The 19269-nt window shown below is 43.8% G+C and overlaps 1 protein-coding gene across 2 annotated transcripts in view; it reads right to left on the reverse strand.

Annotated features, from left to right (window-relative positions):
• Positions 1 to 19269, reverse strand: part of naa50 (N-alpha-acetyltransferase 50, NatE catalytic subunit) — a 49126-nt gene that overhangs the window by 14809 nt on the left and 15048 nt on the right. Inside the window, exon 2 of one of the 2 annotated variants that reach the window (XM_070891419.1) lies at positions 4251 to 4384. In XM_070891419.1, the coding sequence (XP_070747520.1) occupies positions 4251 to 4384 (134 nt within the window). Of the gene's footprint in view, positions 1 to 4250; positions 4388 to 19269 lie in introns of both variants that reach the window. The other variant, XM_070891417.1, reaches the window with a different exon arrangement.

The raw sequence follows: 19269 nt of genomic DNA on the forward strand, positions 1-19269 counted from the left end.
AGAAAGTGAAATCCTGTAACCTTCTTTGCATGTCATGCACCCTTTCAGAGTTAACAAACAGCAAGGATTTGGTGGTTTCATACTAAAGTAGTCAGAAGTACAAAGTGTCTTCAGTTCCTGTCTTCGTACTTTATCTGCCTTGGATTCTCTCTCCAAACCAGAGTAGATCGATGCCAGTTCATCTTCAAGACCACGTCTGGAGCAAGCTAGTACCAGAGAGTTCAACCATGACCTCCATCCCTAAAGGGTCTGGGTTGACATCTTGAGAGATTCAATGAGGGGAGAGGATTGCCATCTCCGGACTTGAGTTCATAACGGAGGCCGACACACCAATGGAGAACCGAGGGAGTATGCACTATCTGAGCTGCCGTCCTTCAGATAAGACATGAAACCAAAGTCCCAACTGCCTGTTGAGGTGAACATTAAAGATCACATGCACTACTTGGGAGAACTTCATCTCCCAAGTAGTGCATGTTAGAGGTTTCAAACTCTCCTGGCTTATAAAAAACATTTACTGATGGAAGATTGGCATTGAACAGCTGGGCTCAAACTTAAATCACAGTGAAAGAGGAGGTAGTTGAGATATTGGATGACATAAAAATTGATAAAGAGCAGGTACTAGAAAGGCTGGCTGTCCTTAAAGTAGATAAGTCACCAGGACTGATGGGATGCATCCTAGGATGTTGAGGAAAGTAAAAAAGTGGAAACTGTGGAAGTACTGGCCATAATCTTCCAATCCCTCCTTAGATACGGGGCTGGTGCCAGAGGACTGGACTTCCAAAAGGCATTTGATAAAGTGCCACATATTAGGCTTGCCAGCAAAGTTGAAGCCTATGGAATAAAAGGGACAGTAGCAACATGGATACAAAATTGGCTAAGCGACAGGAAACAGAGAGTAGTGAACGTTTTTTTCAGACTGGAGGAAGGTATACAGTGCTGTTTCCCCAGGTGTCAGTACTAGGACCACTGCTTTTCTTGATATATATATATTAATGACTTGGATGCACAGGACACAATTTGCAGATAACAAAACTTGGAAGTATAGCGAACAATGAGGAGGATAGGGATAGACTTCAAGAGGACATAAGACAGGCTGGTGGAATGGGTGGACACGTGGCAGATGAAGTTTAACACAGAAAAGTGCAAAGTGATACATTTTGGTGGGAAGAACGAGGAGAGGCAATATAAACTAATGGGTACAATTCTAAAGGGGGTGCAGGAACAGAGAGACCTGGGGGTATATGTGCATAAATCGTTGAAGGTGGCAGGATAGGTTGAGAAAGCAGTAAAAAAAAAAACATATGGGATAGTGGGCTTTATAAATAGAGGCAGAGAGTACAAAAGCAAGGAAGTTATGATGAACCTTTATAAAACACTGGTTTGACCACAATTGGAGTATTATGTCCAATTCTGGGCACGGACTTTAAGAAGGATGTGAAGGCTTTAGAGAGGATGCAGAAAAGATTTACAAGAACGGTTGCAGGAATGAGGGACTTCAGTTCGTGGATAGACTGGAGAGGCTGGTGCTGTTCTCCTTGGAGCAGAGAAGGTTGGAGAGGAGATTTGATAGAGCTGTTCAAAATCATGAGGGGTCTAGACAGAGTAGATAGAGAGAAACTGTTCCCATTGGCAGAAGGGTCGAGAACCAGAGGACACAGATTTAAGGTATTGGTAGAAGATCCAAAGGCGACATGAGGAAAAACGTTTTTTTTTTTAAAAAACAGTGAGTGGTTATGATCTGCAATGCACTGCCTCAAAGTGTGGTGGAGGCAGATTCTATTGTGACTTTCAAAAGGGAATTGGATAAGTACCTGAAGGAAAAACATTTCGGAGAAAGGGCGAGGGATTGAGACTTGCAGAGAGCCGACATGGGCTCGACAGGTCGAATGGCCTCCTTCTGTGCTGTAACCATTCTATGATTCTAAGAGTACCGACAGCTAGAATGCAAGATGGGCAACCTCATCAACAAATTCACTCCAAAACCCATGTATACATACACCAATGTGGTTCCACACACAGCAACCTTAGCGGCAGGTTTTATCAATGGCTACCAACAAGGTGTGAACACACACACGTACACACACACCAAATACACTAACTTTTCCTGGGCTGGCAGACCAGAGGTTTAATGCAAACCAATGCCCAGTTACTTAAGCCTCAATATCTTGGAAGTGCGTTTCATTTATTTTACTTTTGAAGCATTCCGTTACTCCATCTTTTCAGTGAATACACAAAGAACTGCAAATCTTGTCACTGAAATACTATTTTGAATATTCTGACATCAACATCTGATTTAAACTAACTGCATCTTTCCCATCAGGCCCCCCAAATCTAGCGCAATTTAGAGCTATACAGTTGGCCAAAATCCCAAGGGTATATAATGGATCATTTTCCTTTATTTATTTTTCTTCCCATTACAGCTCAAACCCAGATACTTGCAAACCCCATCACAGAGAGAGGGGGAATCTGGTTAAGAACATAAGAAATAGGAGCAGGAATAGGCCATTCGGCCTCCGAGCCTGCTCCGCCATTCAATAAGATCATGGCTGATCTGATCTTGGCCCCAACTCCACTTTCCTGCCTGTTCCCCATTACCCTTGTCTCCCCCATAGTTCAAAAATCTGTCCATCTCAGCCTTGAATATATTCGATGACTCAGCCTCCACAGCTCTCTGGGGTAGAGAATTCTAAAGATTCACATCCCTCAGAGAAGAAATTCCTCCTCATCTTCGTCTTAAATGGGCGGCCCCTTATTCTGAAACTATGCCCCATAGTTCTAGATTCCCCCACGAGGGACATCCTCTCAGCATCAGCTTCTACACTTTTAACTTTAACAGAAGATCAGAAAGCTACGCACAAAACCTATGAAAATATGCACCTCCAATGTATTCGGTTGAGGTTCTAAGCAAGAGTTACCGTTCTGGCTACTGCTTTTGGTCACGCCTTTAGTTATAGAATTTGCAGTACAGAAACAGGCCATTCAGCCCAACTAGTCCATGGCGGTTTTTATGGTCCCGCAACATGAGAAACATTTTTTTAAATTTAAAAACAGCGTGAAATACAGTTGTAATCTGGAATATGTCGCCTGAAAGGGCAGTGGAAGCAGATTCAATAGTAACATTCAAAAGAGAATTGGCTAAATATTTGAAGGGAAAACATTTACAGGGCTACAGGAGGAAAAAAAGGTGAGTGGGACCAATTGGATAGTGCTACCAAAGACATGATTAGCCAAATGGCCCCCTTCTAAGCTGTATCATTCTATGATTCTACAGGTCTCCTTCCACCCCAAAGTGTTGCCAAAGGAGAGGCTGTTCCCTTTTAGCTTGCAGCAGTGGCCCCGAATATTTTATGGTTCGATCTTGCTATTCTTTGTAACAAACAGGCAATAACTTACCTACAGAATACAAGCAGCGAGTTTGGCTTTTTGAAACCATGAGTTAAGTACGCACAGAAGCAGAAAGCCCTGCGCAGACAATGCAATCTGGATTCCATCTCTGGCTTACAGGCAACAGAAATGTACAGGTGGTATGGCATTCAAAAGCTAAAATATTAATTGTGGTAGAAAGCTGGACAGAGGTCGATCTGCTGCAGGGTCGTAACATACAATGGGTTAGATACCCAAAGTGTCCAGAACACACACCCTTCCAAAGCAGAGCTGAATGCATGGCAGCAGCACGATTGTTTAATTTTTTATTGTTGCCGTTGAAAGAAAATGAAAGGATTGAACCCAAGTTTGTGACTCAGATCCCAGGCAGGAACAAGAACTTTCTGGAGTGCTTTGGTATACAAGAATCCCTTTCTGTGAATTTCCCTGTATGGCATCACCTTCAAGAAATGACTCTGTTTGTCATCGATCCCAGTGAGCTGCCTTTTCTGACCTGGTTTTAAGGATTTCACATATCATCTATTTTTGCAAGAAAATGATGAGCCGTTTCTGCTCGCTGTTACCCAGCACTTTAATGGGAGGTTTTCATATGTCGTGCAGCTTTCCAATGCCCTGCTGTTATCCCAGAGCACTGTGTCGCTCTTGCTTCCTGATCTGCAAAATACACTCTCTGCGAGGAGACTCAAAACCTGCATGGCCAGATAAATGGATATCTGAGTCCCATACAAACTCAGTTAACTATTCAAACGTGGTCCCAGCAGAGATTTCAATCCAGGCAGAACATTTCCTAGCAAAGAACCGACTATTTATTTAAAAAAAGAAAAGAACTGAGCAGTAGATACTACACACAAAAACACAAATGTTACCTAATTTCGCAAGTTCTCCAACCTCCAGTACATCCTTGTAGAATTTGTCGTTGTAACTTACAGGGAAGATGACTTGGTTTAACCGTTTCAGCTGTTTGATGTTGTGTGGAGTTACATCTCCAAGCTCAATCCGGCTGCTGAAGCAAAACAAAGACATTTCATATAACTGCGCCTGGAGTGATGCATCAATTACAATCAGAGAAACTTATCGCACAGGAGTCCATCGGGCCTGTGCTGGCTCTTTGAAAGAGCAATCGTGCTTAGTCCTACATCGCTACTTTATGTCCGTAACCCTGTAAGTTCCTCACCTTCAAGTACCCATCCAACTCGGTTTTAAAATTATTTATGAAATCAGCTTCCACCACCTTTTCAGGTAAAGCGTTTCAGATCCCAACAGTGAAAATAATCTCTAATCTCCCCTCTAAATCTTTTGCCAATGATTTTAAATCTGTGACGTCTCATTATTGACCCACTAGCCAGAGGGAATAGTTTTTTTCTACCTACTCATCATCTTGAAAACCTCTATTAGGTCACCTCTTTTCAAGGAGAACAGTCCTAACTTTTCCAACCTCTCATAACTGAAGTCCCTCACCTTGATGACAGTAAAGAGCTAGCACCAGCACAGACACACTGGGCCGAACGGCCTCTTTCAAAGCTGTAATTTCTATGAATCAATTACTGGGAGCAACACCACAAGAAAGGCACTGGCATCAGCAAATAACTGAGGGCTCTTAATGGAACTAGTTCAATATGCAAACAGAGGTAGAAACACTTCAATTCTCTTGGCCAATATCTCAGAAGTACCCTTTAGATTACAAGATGGTAAGGATAATGGGCAGCAGCAGGCATAATTTAAATTTGCTGATTAGTATGGGACAGTGATTTCCTCCTGATAGATAGTTGAATGAAGAATAGCAGGAGGGGACAGACACAAATCAGCTAGCTTTGTGAAAGAAAAAAGCTACCTGGTCCAGTCAGGAGATAGAAAATGGCTGCATATATTGAAACCACAAATCCCAGGCAGAAGACAGATAATTGGCTAATTCCTCCATCAACAATGACTTCAATATAGCCTCCTTTAATGTAGTAAAATGTCCCAAGGCACTTCACAGGAACGATTAACAAAATTTCACACTGAGCCACATAAGGAGAAATTAGTGGAGATGACCAAAAACTTGGTCAAATAGGCAGATTTTAAGGAGCTTCTTAAAGGAGGAGAGGTTTAGGGAGGGAATTACAGAGCTAAGGGCCTAGGCAATAGAAGACACTCCCACCAATGGTTGAGCAATTATAATCAGGGATGCTCAAGAAACTCTTTTTGGAGTTCACCTGCAAAACAAAAAAACATTAAACCGTGCCACCCGACCTGGGTGACACACCAGACATTTACAAGGCCCTTTTTTCCTTTTTTTTTTGTGTTTTTCATTTTTTTTTGGTTTTTTTTTGGGCGCTAAAATCAAATTTTTCCAGTGCCCCCTATAAAAGGGAAGGGGACACTAAAATCACCAGCCGATGCTCAAGAAGCCAGAATTAGAGAAACGCAGACATCTCCCGGGGCGGGGCGGGGCTGGAGGAGATTACAGATATATAGGGCCCAATTTTGACCATGACTTACATAAATTTTTTTGGAGTAAGTCGTTTTTTCTGGCTCAAGTTAAAAAAATGCCATTTTCCCCAAAAAATTTGCTCCAGAGTAAGTCAGTTAGGTACGATTTTTTTTAGTTCAGTTATTTTTTCAAAAGGGGTCATTCCCAGACACTTATGCCCGTTTTGGCCATTTATGCCACTTTGGCCAGCTAAAACTTACTCCAAAATGAGTTAGGTCAGTATATGTGGCCAGCTCTAAAAAACATTGCGGGCAGTTAAGAATTTGGCACAGGGTAGTCCATTTAAAGTCCCAAGGCATACAAAGGACTAAACAAAGCACAAAAACAGAAACATAGAAAATAAGTGCAGGATTAGGCCATTCGGCCCTTCGAGCCTGATCATTCACCTCAGTACCCCTTTCCTGCTTTCTCTCCATACCCCTTGATCCCTTTAGCCGTGACGGCCATATCTAACTCCCTCTTGAATAAATCCAACGAACTGGCATCAACAACTCTCTGCAGTAGGAAATTCCACAGGTTAACAACTCTATGAGTGAAGAAGTTTCTCTTCATCTCAGTTCTAAATGGCTTACCCCTGATCCGAAGACTGTGTCCCCTGGTTCTGGACTTCCCCAACATCGGGAACATTCTTGCTGCATCTAACCTGTCCAGTCTCATCAGAATTTTATATGTTTCTATGAGATCCCCTCTCATTCCACTAAACTTCAGTGAATACAAGCCCAGTCGATCCAGTCTCTCTCATATGTCAGTCCAGCCATCCCTGGAATCAGTCTGGTGAACCTTCGCTGCACTCCCTCAATAGCAAGAACGTCCTTCCTCAGATTAGGAGACCAAAACTGAACACAATATTCCAGGTGAGGCCTCACCAAGGCCCTGTACAACTGCAGTAAGACCTCCCTGCTCCTATACTCAAAATCCCTCGCTATGAAGGCCAACATACCATTTGCCTTCTTCACCGCCTGCTAGACCTGCATGCCAACTTTTAATGACTGATGTACCATGACACCCAGATCTCAATGCACCTCCCCTTTTCCTAATCTGCCGCCATTCAGATAATATTCTGCCTTCATGTTTTTGCCCCCAAAGTGGATAACCTCACATTTATCCACATTATACTGCATCTACCATGCATTTGCCCACTCACCGAACCTGTCCAAGTCATCCTGCAGCCTCTTAGCGTGCTCCTCACAGCTCATACCGCCACCCAGCTTAGTGTCATCTGCAAACTTGGAGATATTACACTCAATTCCTTCATCCAAATCATTAATGTATATTGTAAATAGCTGGGGTCCCAGCACTGAGCCCTGTGGCACCTCACTAATCACTGCGTGCTATTCTGAAAAGGACCCGTTTACCCCGACTCTCTGCTTCCTGTCTGCCAACCAGTTCTCTATCCACGTCAGTACATTACCCCCAATACCACGTGCTTTAATTTTGCACACATCAATCTCTTGTGTGGGACCTTGTCAAAAGCCTTTTGAAAGTCCAAATACACCACATACACTGGTTCTCCTTTGTCCACTCTACCAGTTACATCCTCAAAAAATTCTAGAAGATTTGTCAAGCATGATTTCCCTTTCATAAATTCATGTTGACTTGGACCGATCTTGTCACTGCTTTCCGAATGCACTGTTATTTCATCTTTAATAATTGATTCCAACATTTTCCCCACTACTGACGTCAGGCTAACCGGTCTATAATTACCCTTTTTTTCTCTCCCTCCTTATCTAAAAAGTGGTGTTACATTAGCTACCCTCCAGTCCATAGGAACTGATCCAGAGTCAATAGACTGTTGGAAAATGATCACCAATGCATCCACTATTTCTAGGGCCACTTCCTTAAGTACTCTGGGATGCAGACTATCTGGCCCCGGGGATTTATCGGCCTTCAATCCCATCAATTTGCCCAATACAATTTCCCGCCTAATAAGGATATCCTTCAGTTCCTCCTTCTCACTAGACCCTCGATCCCCTAATACTTCCAAAAGGTTATTTGTGTCTTCCTTCGTGAAGACAGAACCAAAGTATTTGTTCAACTGGTCTGCCATTTTTTTGTTCCCCATTATAAATTCACCTGAATCTGACTGCAAGGGATCTACGTCTGTCTTCACTAATCTTTCTCTCTTCACATTCATCAACAAATAAAAAATAGAAGTAAGCTGAGAGGACCTGCACCAAGACTTACAAAGCACTAAAACAAACCACAAAAGTAATGAATCAATAATAAAAAATAGAGGTCCTTCCTTTATGCCAGAATCAAGTTTTTTTTAAATAAAAGTCCCCCCCCCCCGCCCCCAAAACACTTTCTCTCTCCTTACCCACCCCACCGGCATCAAAAAAAAAACTCCTCCTCCTCCTCCCCCCCCCCCCCACAATGAAAACTCTCAAGCACAACCATCAATCAATAAAAAATAAAACTGAAGTCCTACCTCGGCTCAGGAAGTCGGCCGGCCGTCCGGTGCAGGAGGCTACTCGGCTGGGGATAGGGTGCAGCGAAGATCGGGGCGTCTCTTCGGCCGGGGATAGGGGCTGCGAGCATCGGGTTCTGCTCACAGCTCGCAGGACACGCTGGGAGGTCGAGGAGCATGTGCGCAGACGTCACTGCGCATGCGCACAGCTGCCGGCAGTGCTTTCTGCGCTGGCCTGTTGCTCCGCCCCCCACTTCACTAGCTATGCCACGCTGGGACACCGGAGAAACGGCAGAGCAGGCAGGATGGGACCTCGTTTTCTCGCCGCCGTTTCCAGCGCTCAAAGGTAAGTGCATCGAAAAAAAAGTTGGGGAAAATTTGGGCCCATAGGGAGGGGCGAGGCCATGGAGGGATTTTAAAACAAGGATGAGAATCTTAAAATTGAGGCGTTGCTTAACCGGGAACCAATGTAGGTCAGCGAGCACAGGGGTGATGGGTCTGGAGACCGCACTGCTGTTAGTGACTGGGATTGACTTTAGGCACATCATTTGTATTATGTAACTATCCTCCACTCACTGCATTTTGCTGGAGAAATAATCCTGCTTTCATCGAGACTTGGCTTGCAGTAGTTTCGATCATGGGATCATAGACTCTGTTTGCTCCGCCTTGCCTCCAACTTATTGGTCGACACAGCCATTTCAATATTCACTCAGAGTAAATACCCTTCATTACTGCACAAATTTAACACAAACACTTCTACAGTATCATGACAAACTGGAATCTTCCCATCTCCGTTCTAACATGGAATTAAGATCTGAATGCCGTTTCTTCCACAGCTATCGCCAACAGTCTCCCAGGTTCAACGTTACAAGATCTCACCGTAACCAACTGTGCAAGTGCCAGAATTCTTGAGACTCGATTTTTGGCCGAGTTACTTCATTCTCGAGCTCCCTCTGGCAAGCCTTAGCAGCCAAAGGTCAAGTGTCTAGTCCTGCAACTTCACCACAAAATTTGAAATACTTGAGGGATGCATTACCTTGGATAAGCCTTGGGCAACCAGACAATAGCTTGATCATTTGCATTGTATAATAAATATATGGTTATCCCCAATCATGAAATGGTGCCCAATCTCCATTTCAAAACTGACCGGCACCCTGCCTACTGTACATGAAAGAAAAGGGATTAGAAAACTATGCTGAAAGGCTGAGACGAGGCAGATGAAATGGGAGGAGACTCGTGTGGAGTATAAACACCAGTACAGATCAGTTGGACCTAATGTGCTGTATATTCTAATTGTCACCCACCTCTACTCTTCCAAGTATCACGCCAGTAAGAAAATACCACAGTTGAATCAAGTATGTGGGGAAAAGAGAGCAGACCCAAGCTCATGAAGGCCATTCATGTCCGCATACCACACCGCATAACACGAGTTCCACAAATATCGAAAGAACAATTTATGAACTAGGACACAAGAGCAGCCGGAGGATAACAATTGCAAGTGGAGGCAAATAATCATTTGAAATTCTCCTTAAAATATTTCAAGAAAACAGTAGAAAGAATCGGCATTATCTTTGTTTGGGTGGTTAAGCGTGATTATTTCCCCAAAAGCAGCAGGTACCTGTAAAAATACTCCCTTCTGGATCAGCGTGTTAGTTGCTACTGGCACGATGTGGTGGAACGGTATTCCAGTGGGGTGGAACTCTGAAGCTGTTTAGCCATCAGTTGTCAACCCCTATTCAATCTGATGGCCTGCAAGACCATCAGCAGGCCGGGGCCATTGGAGGGAGCAGTGTGGCTGCTGCAGGGGAGCGACGGCTGCGAAGCCAGGTCGCTGATTTCAGTGCGGGCAGGCACAGCAGGATGGGTGAAGGGGCGGCAAGTGTTTGTGGAGGGATGTGACCGGGGCCCAGGAGAGCCGTGAGTTTGGGGCTCAGAAGAGGCGAGGGCCCAGGGGTAGCACGGGCCAGCCCACACTGCGATATGTGTGCGTGCGAGGTCCGTGGAGCAGAGCTGGTCTCCAGTCGTCTTGGGTAATCCTTGCTACTGGACCAAGACCTAGCTCTGTCAAGCCCGTGTGGTGACTGGTATGCAGCGGCTACCACGTTAAAAAAATCCACGCACAGACATCTTCCACCCTTCAGGATGTAGTTCGGAATCTAGAATATTAGGTCCTTCATTGAAACATCTATGAACTCATCCCTTTTTGGCGTGGAAGCAAGTCATCCTCGCTTCGAGGGACTGCCTTTGATGATGATGATTCAATCTTGCTGCAATTTCTGACCTGCAAGTCAATTTTTCAAATATATTAATTCTTAACCGAGTGGTTTGCTCAGCCACTTCAGAGAGCAGTTAAGAGTCAACCACATTGCTGTGGGTCTGGAGTCACATATAGGCAAGACCAGGTAAGGACGGCAGGTTTCCTTCCCTAAAGGACATTAGTGAACCAGTTGGGCTTGTACACCAATCCGACAGCTTCAAGGTTATTATTACTGAGACCAGTTTTTTTTTATTTACTTCTCGATTTTAAACTGAATTCAAATTCTCCAAACTGCCATGAGGAGATTTGAACTCACTTTCTCTGGATTATTTGTCCAGTAACACAACAACTGCACCACCATATCCATGGCTGCCTCTTCCTCACAAAACAAGAAACATGTGAATTGTGTTGAAGTCTGTCAAAATTAAAAAAAACATTTTTAAATCTTATTTTTAAAAGTTGGTTTATTCAGAATAGATCCAAATGAAAAAAAATCCACTTCTACTGATATTTCTATTTATTTTTCCATCTTCTTTAAGTTTTATATCCACATTTATGAATATCGCTAATTCTGAGCTCAGGTTGGTCAATACACATACACATGTCCAATACCCAATACACGTCAGACAGTTCGAAACTTCAGGCTGCCTCGACACTTTGCAAATAAAATTAGCTTTTATATGTTAGAATGATGCTATGCTTGCAGTGACAGCTGTTAAAGGACACCGTTTAGATAGTCTGAGCAGGTGTTGGTGTTAAAATAGTACCGGGCTATGGGATTTAAATTTCTTTACTCATCGGTGCTGACAGGAATAGGTTTCTCTCCTTCGCCATCTGACGGTGTTCAAACTTGAAGCAGATTCAAATCAGGTCTTCAAACAACAGAACATAGCATTTAAAGGGAAAACCGTCCCTTCAGGAGTTTGGCAAGATACGGAAGCCACCTTCAGCAGGTGGTTTTCCCGAAACTCATCGCACACATTATGTTATAGGAGCACAGGTACAGCAGATGCGCTCTCCCACTGTCGACTGCCAGTGTGTTCCACTGAGGGTGGCAGGTTGATCCCTAACCCGATCAATGTGAATCGAGGAAATAAAGACCCAATCTGGGGACAAGAACAATTTGGTTGCTAAGACCGAACCAGAAGAAAGTCATAAAAGTCTGCAGCACAGAGCCCACGTATGACTGCACACTAAGCCAATAACACACAAATGTAAGACTGTGTTGTAAGTATTATATTAAAATTGTTCAGTAAAGAGATACTCTGCTAAGGTTGGGGCGAAGATATAAAACAGCAGCTTCTTTCTTGTGCATCCCAGAGTACTTCAGGAGGTGGCCTTGGAAATAGCGGATGGTTTTCTAGACCAATATGTCGAGGAACCAACTAGGGGGGAGGCCATCTTAGACTGGGTGTTGTGCAATGAGAGGAGATTAATTAACAATCTCATTGTGCGAGGCCCCTTGGGGAAGAGTGACCATAATACGGTGGAATTCTGCATTAGGATGGAGAATGAAACAGTTAATTCAGAGACCATGGTCCAGAACTTAAAGAAGGGTAACTTTGAAGGTATGAGGCGTGAATTGGCTAAGATAGATTGGCGAATGATACTTAAGGGGTTGACTGTGGATGGGCAATGGCAGACATTTAGAGACCGCATGGATGAATTACAACAATTGTACATTCCTGTCTGGCGTAAAAATAAAAAAGGGAAGCTGGCTTAACCGTGGCTATCAAAGGAAATCAGGGATAGTATTAAAGCCAAGGAAGTGGCATACAAATTGGCCAGAAATAGCAGCGAACCTGGGGACTGGGAGAAATTTAGAACTCAGCAGAGGAGGACACAGGGTTTGATTAGGGCAGGGAAAATGGAGTACGAGAAGCTTGCAGGGAACATTAAGGCGGATTGCAAAAGTTTCTATCGGTATGTAAAGAGAAAAAGGTTAGTAAAGACAAACGTAGGTCCCCTACAGTCAGAATCAGGGGAAGTCATAACGGGGAACAAAGAAATGGCAGACCAATTGAACAAGTACTTTGGTTCAGTATTCACTAAGGAGGACACAAACAATCTTCCGGATATAAAAGGGGTCAGAGGGTCTAGTAAGGAAGAGGAACTGAGGGAAATCTTTATTAGTCGGGAAATTGTGTTGGGGAAATTGATGGGATTGAAGGCCGATAAATCCCCAGGGCCTGATGGACTGCATCCCAGAGTACTTAAGGAGGTGGCCTTGGAAATAGCGGATGCATTGACAGTCATTTTCCAACATTCCATTGACTTTGGATCAGTTCCTATCGAGTGGAGGGTAGCCAATGTAACCCCACTTTTTAAAAAAGGAGGGAGAGAGAAAGCAGGGAATTATAGACCGGTCAGCCTGACCTCAGTAGTGGGTAAAATGATGGAATCAATTATTAAGGATGTCATAGCAGCGCATTTGGAAAATGGTGACATGATAGGTCCAAGTCAGCATGGATTTGTGAAAGGGAGCTCATGCTTGACAAATCTTCTGGAATTTTTTGAGGATGTTTCCAGTAAAGTGGACAAAAGGAGAACCAGTTGATGTGGTATATTTGAACTTTCAGAAGGCTTTCGACAAGGTCCCACACAGGAGATTAATGTGCAAAGTTAAAGCACATGGGATTGGGGGTAGTGTGCTGACGTGGATTGAGAACTGGTTGTCAGACAGGAAGCAAAGAGTAGGAGTAAATGGGTACTTTTCAGAATGGCAGGCAGTGACTAGTGGGGTACCGCAAGGTTCTGTGCTGGGGCCCCAGCTGTTTACATTGTACATTAATGATTTAGACGAGGGGATTAAATGTAGTATCTCCAAATTTGCGGATGACACTAAGTTGGGTGGCAGTGTGAGCTGCGAGGAGGATGCTATGAGGCTGTAGAGTGACTTGGATAGGTTAGGTGAGTGGGCAAATGCATGGCAGATGAAGTATAATGTGGATAAATGTGAGGTTATCCACTTTGGTGGTAAAAACAGAGAGACAGACTATTATCTGAATGGTGACAGATTAGGAAGGGGGAAGGTGCAGCGAGACCTGGGTGTCATAGTACATCAGTCATTGAAGGTTGGCATGCAGGTACAGCAGGCGGTTAAGAAAGCAAATGGCATGTTGGCCTTCATAGCGAGGGGATTTGAGTACAGGGGCAGGGAGGTGTTGCTACAGTTGTACAGGGCCTTGGTGAGGCCACACCTGGAGTATTGTGTACAGTTTTGGTCTCCTAACTTGAGGAAGGACGTTCTTGCTATTGAGTGAGTGCAGCGAAGATTCACCAGACTGACTCCCGGGATGGCGGGACTGACCTATCAAGAAAGACTGGATCAACTGGGTTTGTATTCACTGGAGTTCAGAAGAATGGAGGGGACCTCATAGAAACGTTTAAAATTATGACGGGTTTAGACAGGTTAGATGCAGGAAGAATGTTCCCAATGTTGGGGAAGTCCAGAACCAGGGGTCACAGTCTAAGGATAAGGGGTAAGCCATTTAGGACCGAGATGAGGAGAAACTTCTTCACCCAGAAAGTGGTGAGCCTGTGGAATTCTCTACCACAGAAAGTAGTTGAGGCCAATTCACTAAATATATTCAAAAGGGAGTTAGATGAAGTCCTTACTACTCGGGGGATCAAGGGGTATGGCGAGAAAGCAGGAAGGGGGTACTGAAGTTTCATGTTCAGCCATGAACTCAATGAATGGCGGTGCAGGCTAGAAGGGCTGAATGGCCTGCTCCTGCACCTATTTTCTATGTTTCTATGTTTCTATGTCTATATAGCACTTTAGGATGTCCCAAAGCGCTTTATAGCCAATGACGTACTTTTGAAGTGTAGTCACTGTTGTAATGTGGGAAACACAGCAGCTAATTTGCGCACAGAAAACTCCCATAAACAGCAATGTGATAATGACCAGATAATCTGGTTTTTTTGGAGTTATGTTGGTTGAGGGATAAATATTGGGCTCCAGGATACCGGGGATAACTCCCTTGCTCTTTTGAAATAGGATGGGATCTTTTATGTCCATCCGAGGGGGCAGACGGGTGCTCGCTTTACTGTCTCATTTGAAAGGCGGCACCTCCGACAGTACAGCACTCCCTCAGCACTGCACTGGAGTGCCAGCCTACATTATGTGCTGGAGTGGGACTTGACCCCACGACCTTCTGACTCGGCAACATTGCTACCCACAGCCATGGCCTTGATGAGCATGTAGTCGTCCAATTTCCATTCATTCTGCTACCTAATTTTCCTTATTTTTAAAAAAAGTTAGCACTTTAAAATATTGACATCAGCATTTGGCGTCAACATTAAGCAAATCAATGGTTCAATCTCCACATAAATAAGAGTTGCATCATTGGATCTGAAGTATGTTTTAGAGCAAGCCGCTTGAACATTTACAGTAGTTTTTAGAAGATGTCTCCTAACTGGGTGACGATCTCTGTGCTGTGCTGCGTAATGCAGAGACCTGACTGATTCAAATAGACTCTTTCTGTGGGTCTACGACGCTCTCTGTCCCAGATTACTTGGGGTTTTGTACTCACTGGCAGACTGCCATTAGGAGATAACCAAGAGATTGCCCACATATGGTCCAAGGGAAGCACTAAGGGCAGAGAGTTGGGCATAGCTTGATCATCCACTTGGTGATCTTTTAGATTCCACAAAGCACTTTCCCCTAGAATCTTTGGGCATCACAATCTCTCTGGCATTCTATAAGACAGACTTGCATTTATATAGCAACCATCACGATCTCAGGATATCCCAAAGCTCTTTACAGCCAATGAAGTAATTCTTGAAGAGCAGTCACTGTTGTAATGTGGAAACTCGGCGGCCTATTTCCACGCAGCAAAGTCCCACAAACTGCAATGTTGGTGTAGTACAGGTACATACTGGACAGGCCTTAAAGGAGAACTGCCATGCTCTTCGAAATAGTGCCGTGGAATCTTTTACATCCACCTCATCCGGCAATGCAGCGTCCTCTCAGAACTGGCACTGGAGTGTCAGCCTGGATTTTGTGCTCATGGAGTTGGACTTGAACCCACAACCTTCTGACTCAGAGGCGAGAGTGTTACTCACTGAGCCACGGCAGACACTCAAGCCAATTGGGCAGAGTTGTGGAGACAGGTGGTGATGTAGCACACCAAATGAATAATTCTTAATCTGCTGCTGGCAACATAACTTCGTGCCAACAGGAAGATCGAGTGCTGTATGAGATTAGTTGTAAAAGGGTTTGCAAAGACTCCCAGGGCCCAGACAGCTCCAGCTTTATGCAACTGGAGAGCAAAATTGAAGTGGCTATCTTCACACTCGCAAAATAGCAAGTTTCCCCCCCTTTCAACTTCCAACACCCGTCAACTCTGAATGAGATTGCCAAATGTGCTAACTTGTGCTGAATTGTGGCCAGTTTTGAAGTACAGGCCTGCAACCTATGAGGCACAAGTTATTAAAGCAGATTTTGACAGCTACTGAAAGCAATGTCCCAACACCTATAGCAATGAGGTTAATCACTAATGGCGGCTTTGAAATACTGTATCCGAGAGTTAATTGTGTGTCCTTTAGGTAATGGTTGCTCTGGCAACATAAATACATTAAGGATCACATTCATCCTTTACAAGGATGATACCAGAACTGAGAGATTATAACTATCAGGAAAAAATGAATAGGCTGGGGCTCTTTTCTCCAGAAAACAGAAGGTTGAGGGGTGACATGATAGAGGTCTTTAAGATTATAAGAACATAAGAAATAGGAGCAGGATTAGACCATTTGGCTCATCAAGCCTGCTCCGCCATTCAATAAGATCATGGCTGATCTGATCATGGACTCAGCTCCACTTCCCTGCCCGCTCCTCATGACCCTTTACTCCCTTCTCGCTCAAAAATCTGTCTATCTCCGCCTTAAATATATTCAGACCCAGCCTCCACAGCTCTCTGGGGCAGAGAAGTCCATAGATTTACAACCCTCAGAGAAGAAATTCCTCCTCATTTCAGTTTTAAATGGGCGGCCCCTTATTCTGTCCCCTAGTTTTAGTTTCCCCATGAATGGAAACATCCTCTCTGCATCCACCTTGTCGAGCCCCCTCATCATCATATATGTTTCGATCAGATCACCTCTCATTCTTCTGAACACCAATGTGTATAGGCCCAATCTACCTTCATAAGTCAGCCCCCTCAGCTCTGGAATCAACCTAGTGAACCTTCTCTGAACAGCCTCCAATGCAAGTATATCCTTCCTTAAATACGGAGACCAAAACTGATAGCAGTACTCTAGGTATGACCTTACTAATACCTCGTACAATCCAAGTCATTAATATAGATTGCAAAAAGTTGAGGACCTAGCACCGATCCCTGCGATACCCCGCAAGTCACTGTTTGCCAACCAGAAAATGACCCATTTATCCCGACTCTGTTTTCTGTTAGTTAGCCAATCCTCTATCCATGATAATAGATTACCCCCAGTTTCATGAACTTTTATCTTGTGCAGTAACCTTTTATGTGGCACCTTATCGAATGCCTTCTGGAAATCCAAATACACCACATCCACTCGTTCTCCCTTATTCACCCTGCTCGTTACATCCTCAAAGAGCTCCAGCAAATTTATCAAACATAATTCCCCTTTCATAAAACCATGTTGGCTCTGCTTGATTGAATTATGCTTTTCCAAACGTCCCGCTACTGCTTCCTTAATAATAGACTCCAGCATTTTTCCAACGACAAATGTTAGGCTAACTGGTCTATAGTTTCCTGTTTTTTGTCCGTTTTTAAATAGGGGTGTTACATTTGCAATTTTCCAATCCACTGGGACCGTCCAAGAATCCAGGGAATTTTGGTAGATTACATTATCTCTGCAGCCACTTCTCTTAAGACCCTAGGATGTAAGCCTTTAGGTCCGGGTACTTGTCCACCTTTAGTCCCATTATTTTACCGAGTACTACTTCATTAGTGATAATGATTGTATTAAGTTCCTCCCTCCCTATAGCCCCTTGATTATCTACGAAGATCGATACAAAATATTTGTTCAACGTCTCTGCCATTTCCCTGTTCTCCATTATTAATTCCCCAGTCTCATCCTCTAGGGGACCAACATTTACTTTAGCCACTCTTCTCCTTTTTATGTACTCTTACTATCTGTTTTTATATTTCATGCTAGTTTACTCTCATAATCTATCTTCCCTCTCTATCATTTTTTTTTAAAAAGTTGTTCTGGACTGTCTTTTAAAAGTTTCCCAATCTTCTGGCCTCCCACTAGTCTTGGCCACATTGTATGCCCTTATTTTTAATTTGATACCATCCCTTATTTCCTTCCTTAGCCACGGATGGTTATCAATGGGATATATTTATGTTGCAAGATATGGAATATCTCCTTAAATGTCTGCCACTGCTCATCAACCATCCCATTCTTCAGTCTATTTTCCCAGTCCACTTTAGCCAACTCTGTCCTCATACTTTTGTAGTCTCCTTTATTTCAGCTTAGGACCCTGGTTTGAGAACCAACTTTCTCACCCTCCAACTGAATTTGAAATTCAACCATATTATGTTCACTCATTTCTAGAGGATCTTTTACTATGAGATAATTTATTAATCCTGTCTCATTACACAGTACCAGATCCAAGATAGCCTGCTCCCTGGTTGATTTCGCAACGTACTGTTCAAGGAAACTATCCCGGATATACCTATGAACTCTTCCTCAAGGCTGTCCTGGCCAATTTGCTTTGTCCAATCAATATGAAGGTTAAAATCGCCCATGATTATTACCATTCCTTTAATACAAGCCTCCATTATTTCTTGATTTATACTCCATCCAACTGTGTAGCTACTGTTAGGGGGCCTATTGACTATGAAGGAGTTCGATAGGGTAGACGTAGAGAGGATGTTTCCACTTGTGGGAGAGACCAAAACTAGGGACCATAAATATAAAATAGTCATGAATAAATCCAATAGAGAATTCAGGAGAAACTTCTTTACCCAGAGAGTGGGGAGAATGTGGAACTCGCCACCACAGGGAGTGGTCGAGATGCACGACCGCTCAGTTGTCGCTCACCGACTTCTAGAGGGAAGGAACCACGCATGCACGAAAATTTGAATGGGCCGCACATCCAGTAAATTGGGACTGCGCACTTGAACAAAAGATTAGGGGGAAACATTGCTGATAGGGTGGGAGGAAACCCGTGTAGAGTATTAACACCAGCACGGACCCAAATGGCCTGTTTCTGTGCTGTTTCCAACAGTCCAGTGACTCGGGATCAGTTCCTATGGACTGGAGGGTAGCTAATGTAACACTACTTAAGGATGAAATAGCAGCGCAGTTGGAAAGCAATTACTGGATCAGTCCAAATCAGCATGGATTTATGAAGGGGAAATCATGCTCGACATATCTTCTGGAATTTTTTGAGGATGTAACTAGTAGAGTGGACAAGGGAGAACCAGTGTGTGTGTGGTATATTTGGACTTTCAAAAGGCTTTTGACAAGGTCCCACACAAGAGATTGGTGTGAAAAATCAAAGCACATGATATTGGAGGTAATATATTGATGTGGATAGAGAACTGGCTGGCATTCAGGAAGCAGAGAGTCGGGATAAACGGGTCCTTTTCAGAATGGCAGGCAATGACTAGTGGAGTGCCGCAGGGCTCAGTGCTGGGTCCCCAGTTCTTTACAATATACATCAATGATTTGGATAAAGAAATTGAGTGTAATATCTCCAGGTTTGCAGATGACACTAAATTGGGTCGCGGTGTGAGCTGTGAGGGTGACGCTAAGAGG

Source organism: Pristiophorus japonicus, chromosome 10, assembly GCF_044704955.1.
Source record: "Pristiophorus japonicus isolate sPriJap1 chromosome 10, sPriJap1.hap1, whole genome shotgun sequence".
NCBI lineage: Eukaryota > Metazoa > Chordata > Chondrichthyes > Pristiophoridae > Pristiophorus > Pristiophorus japonicus.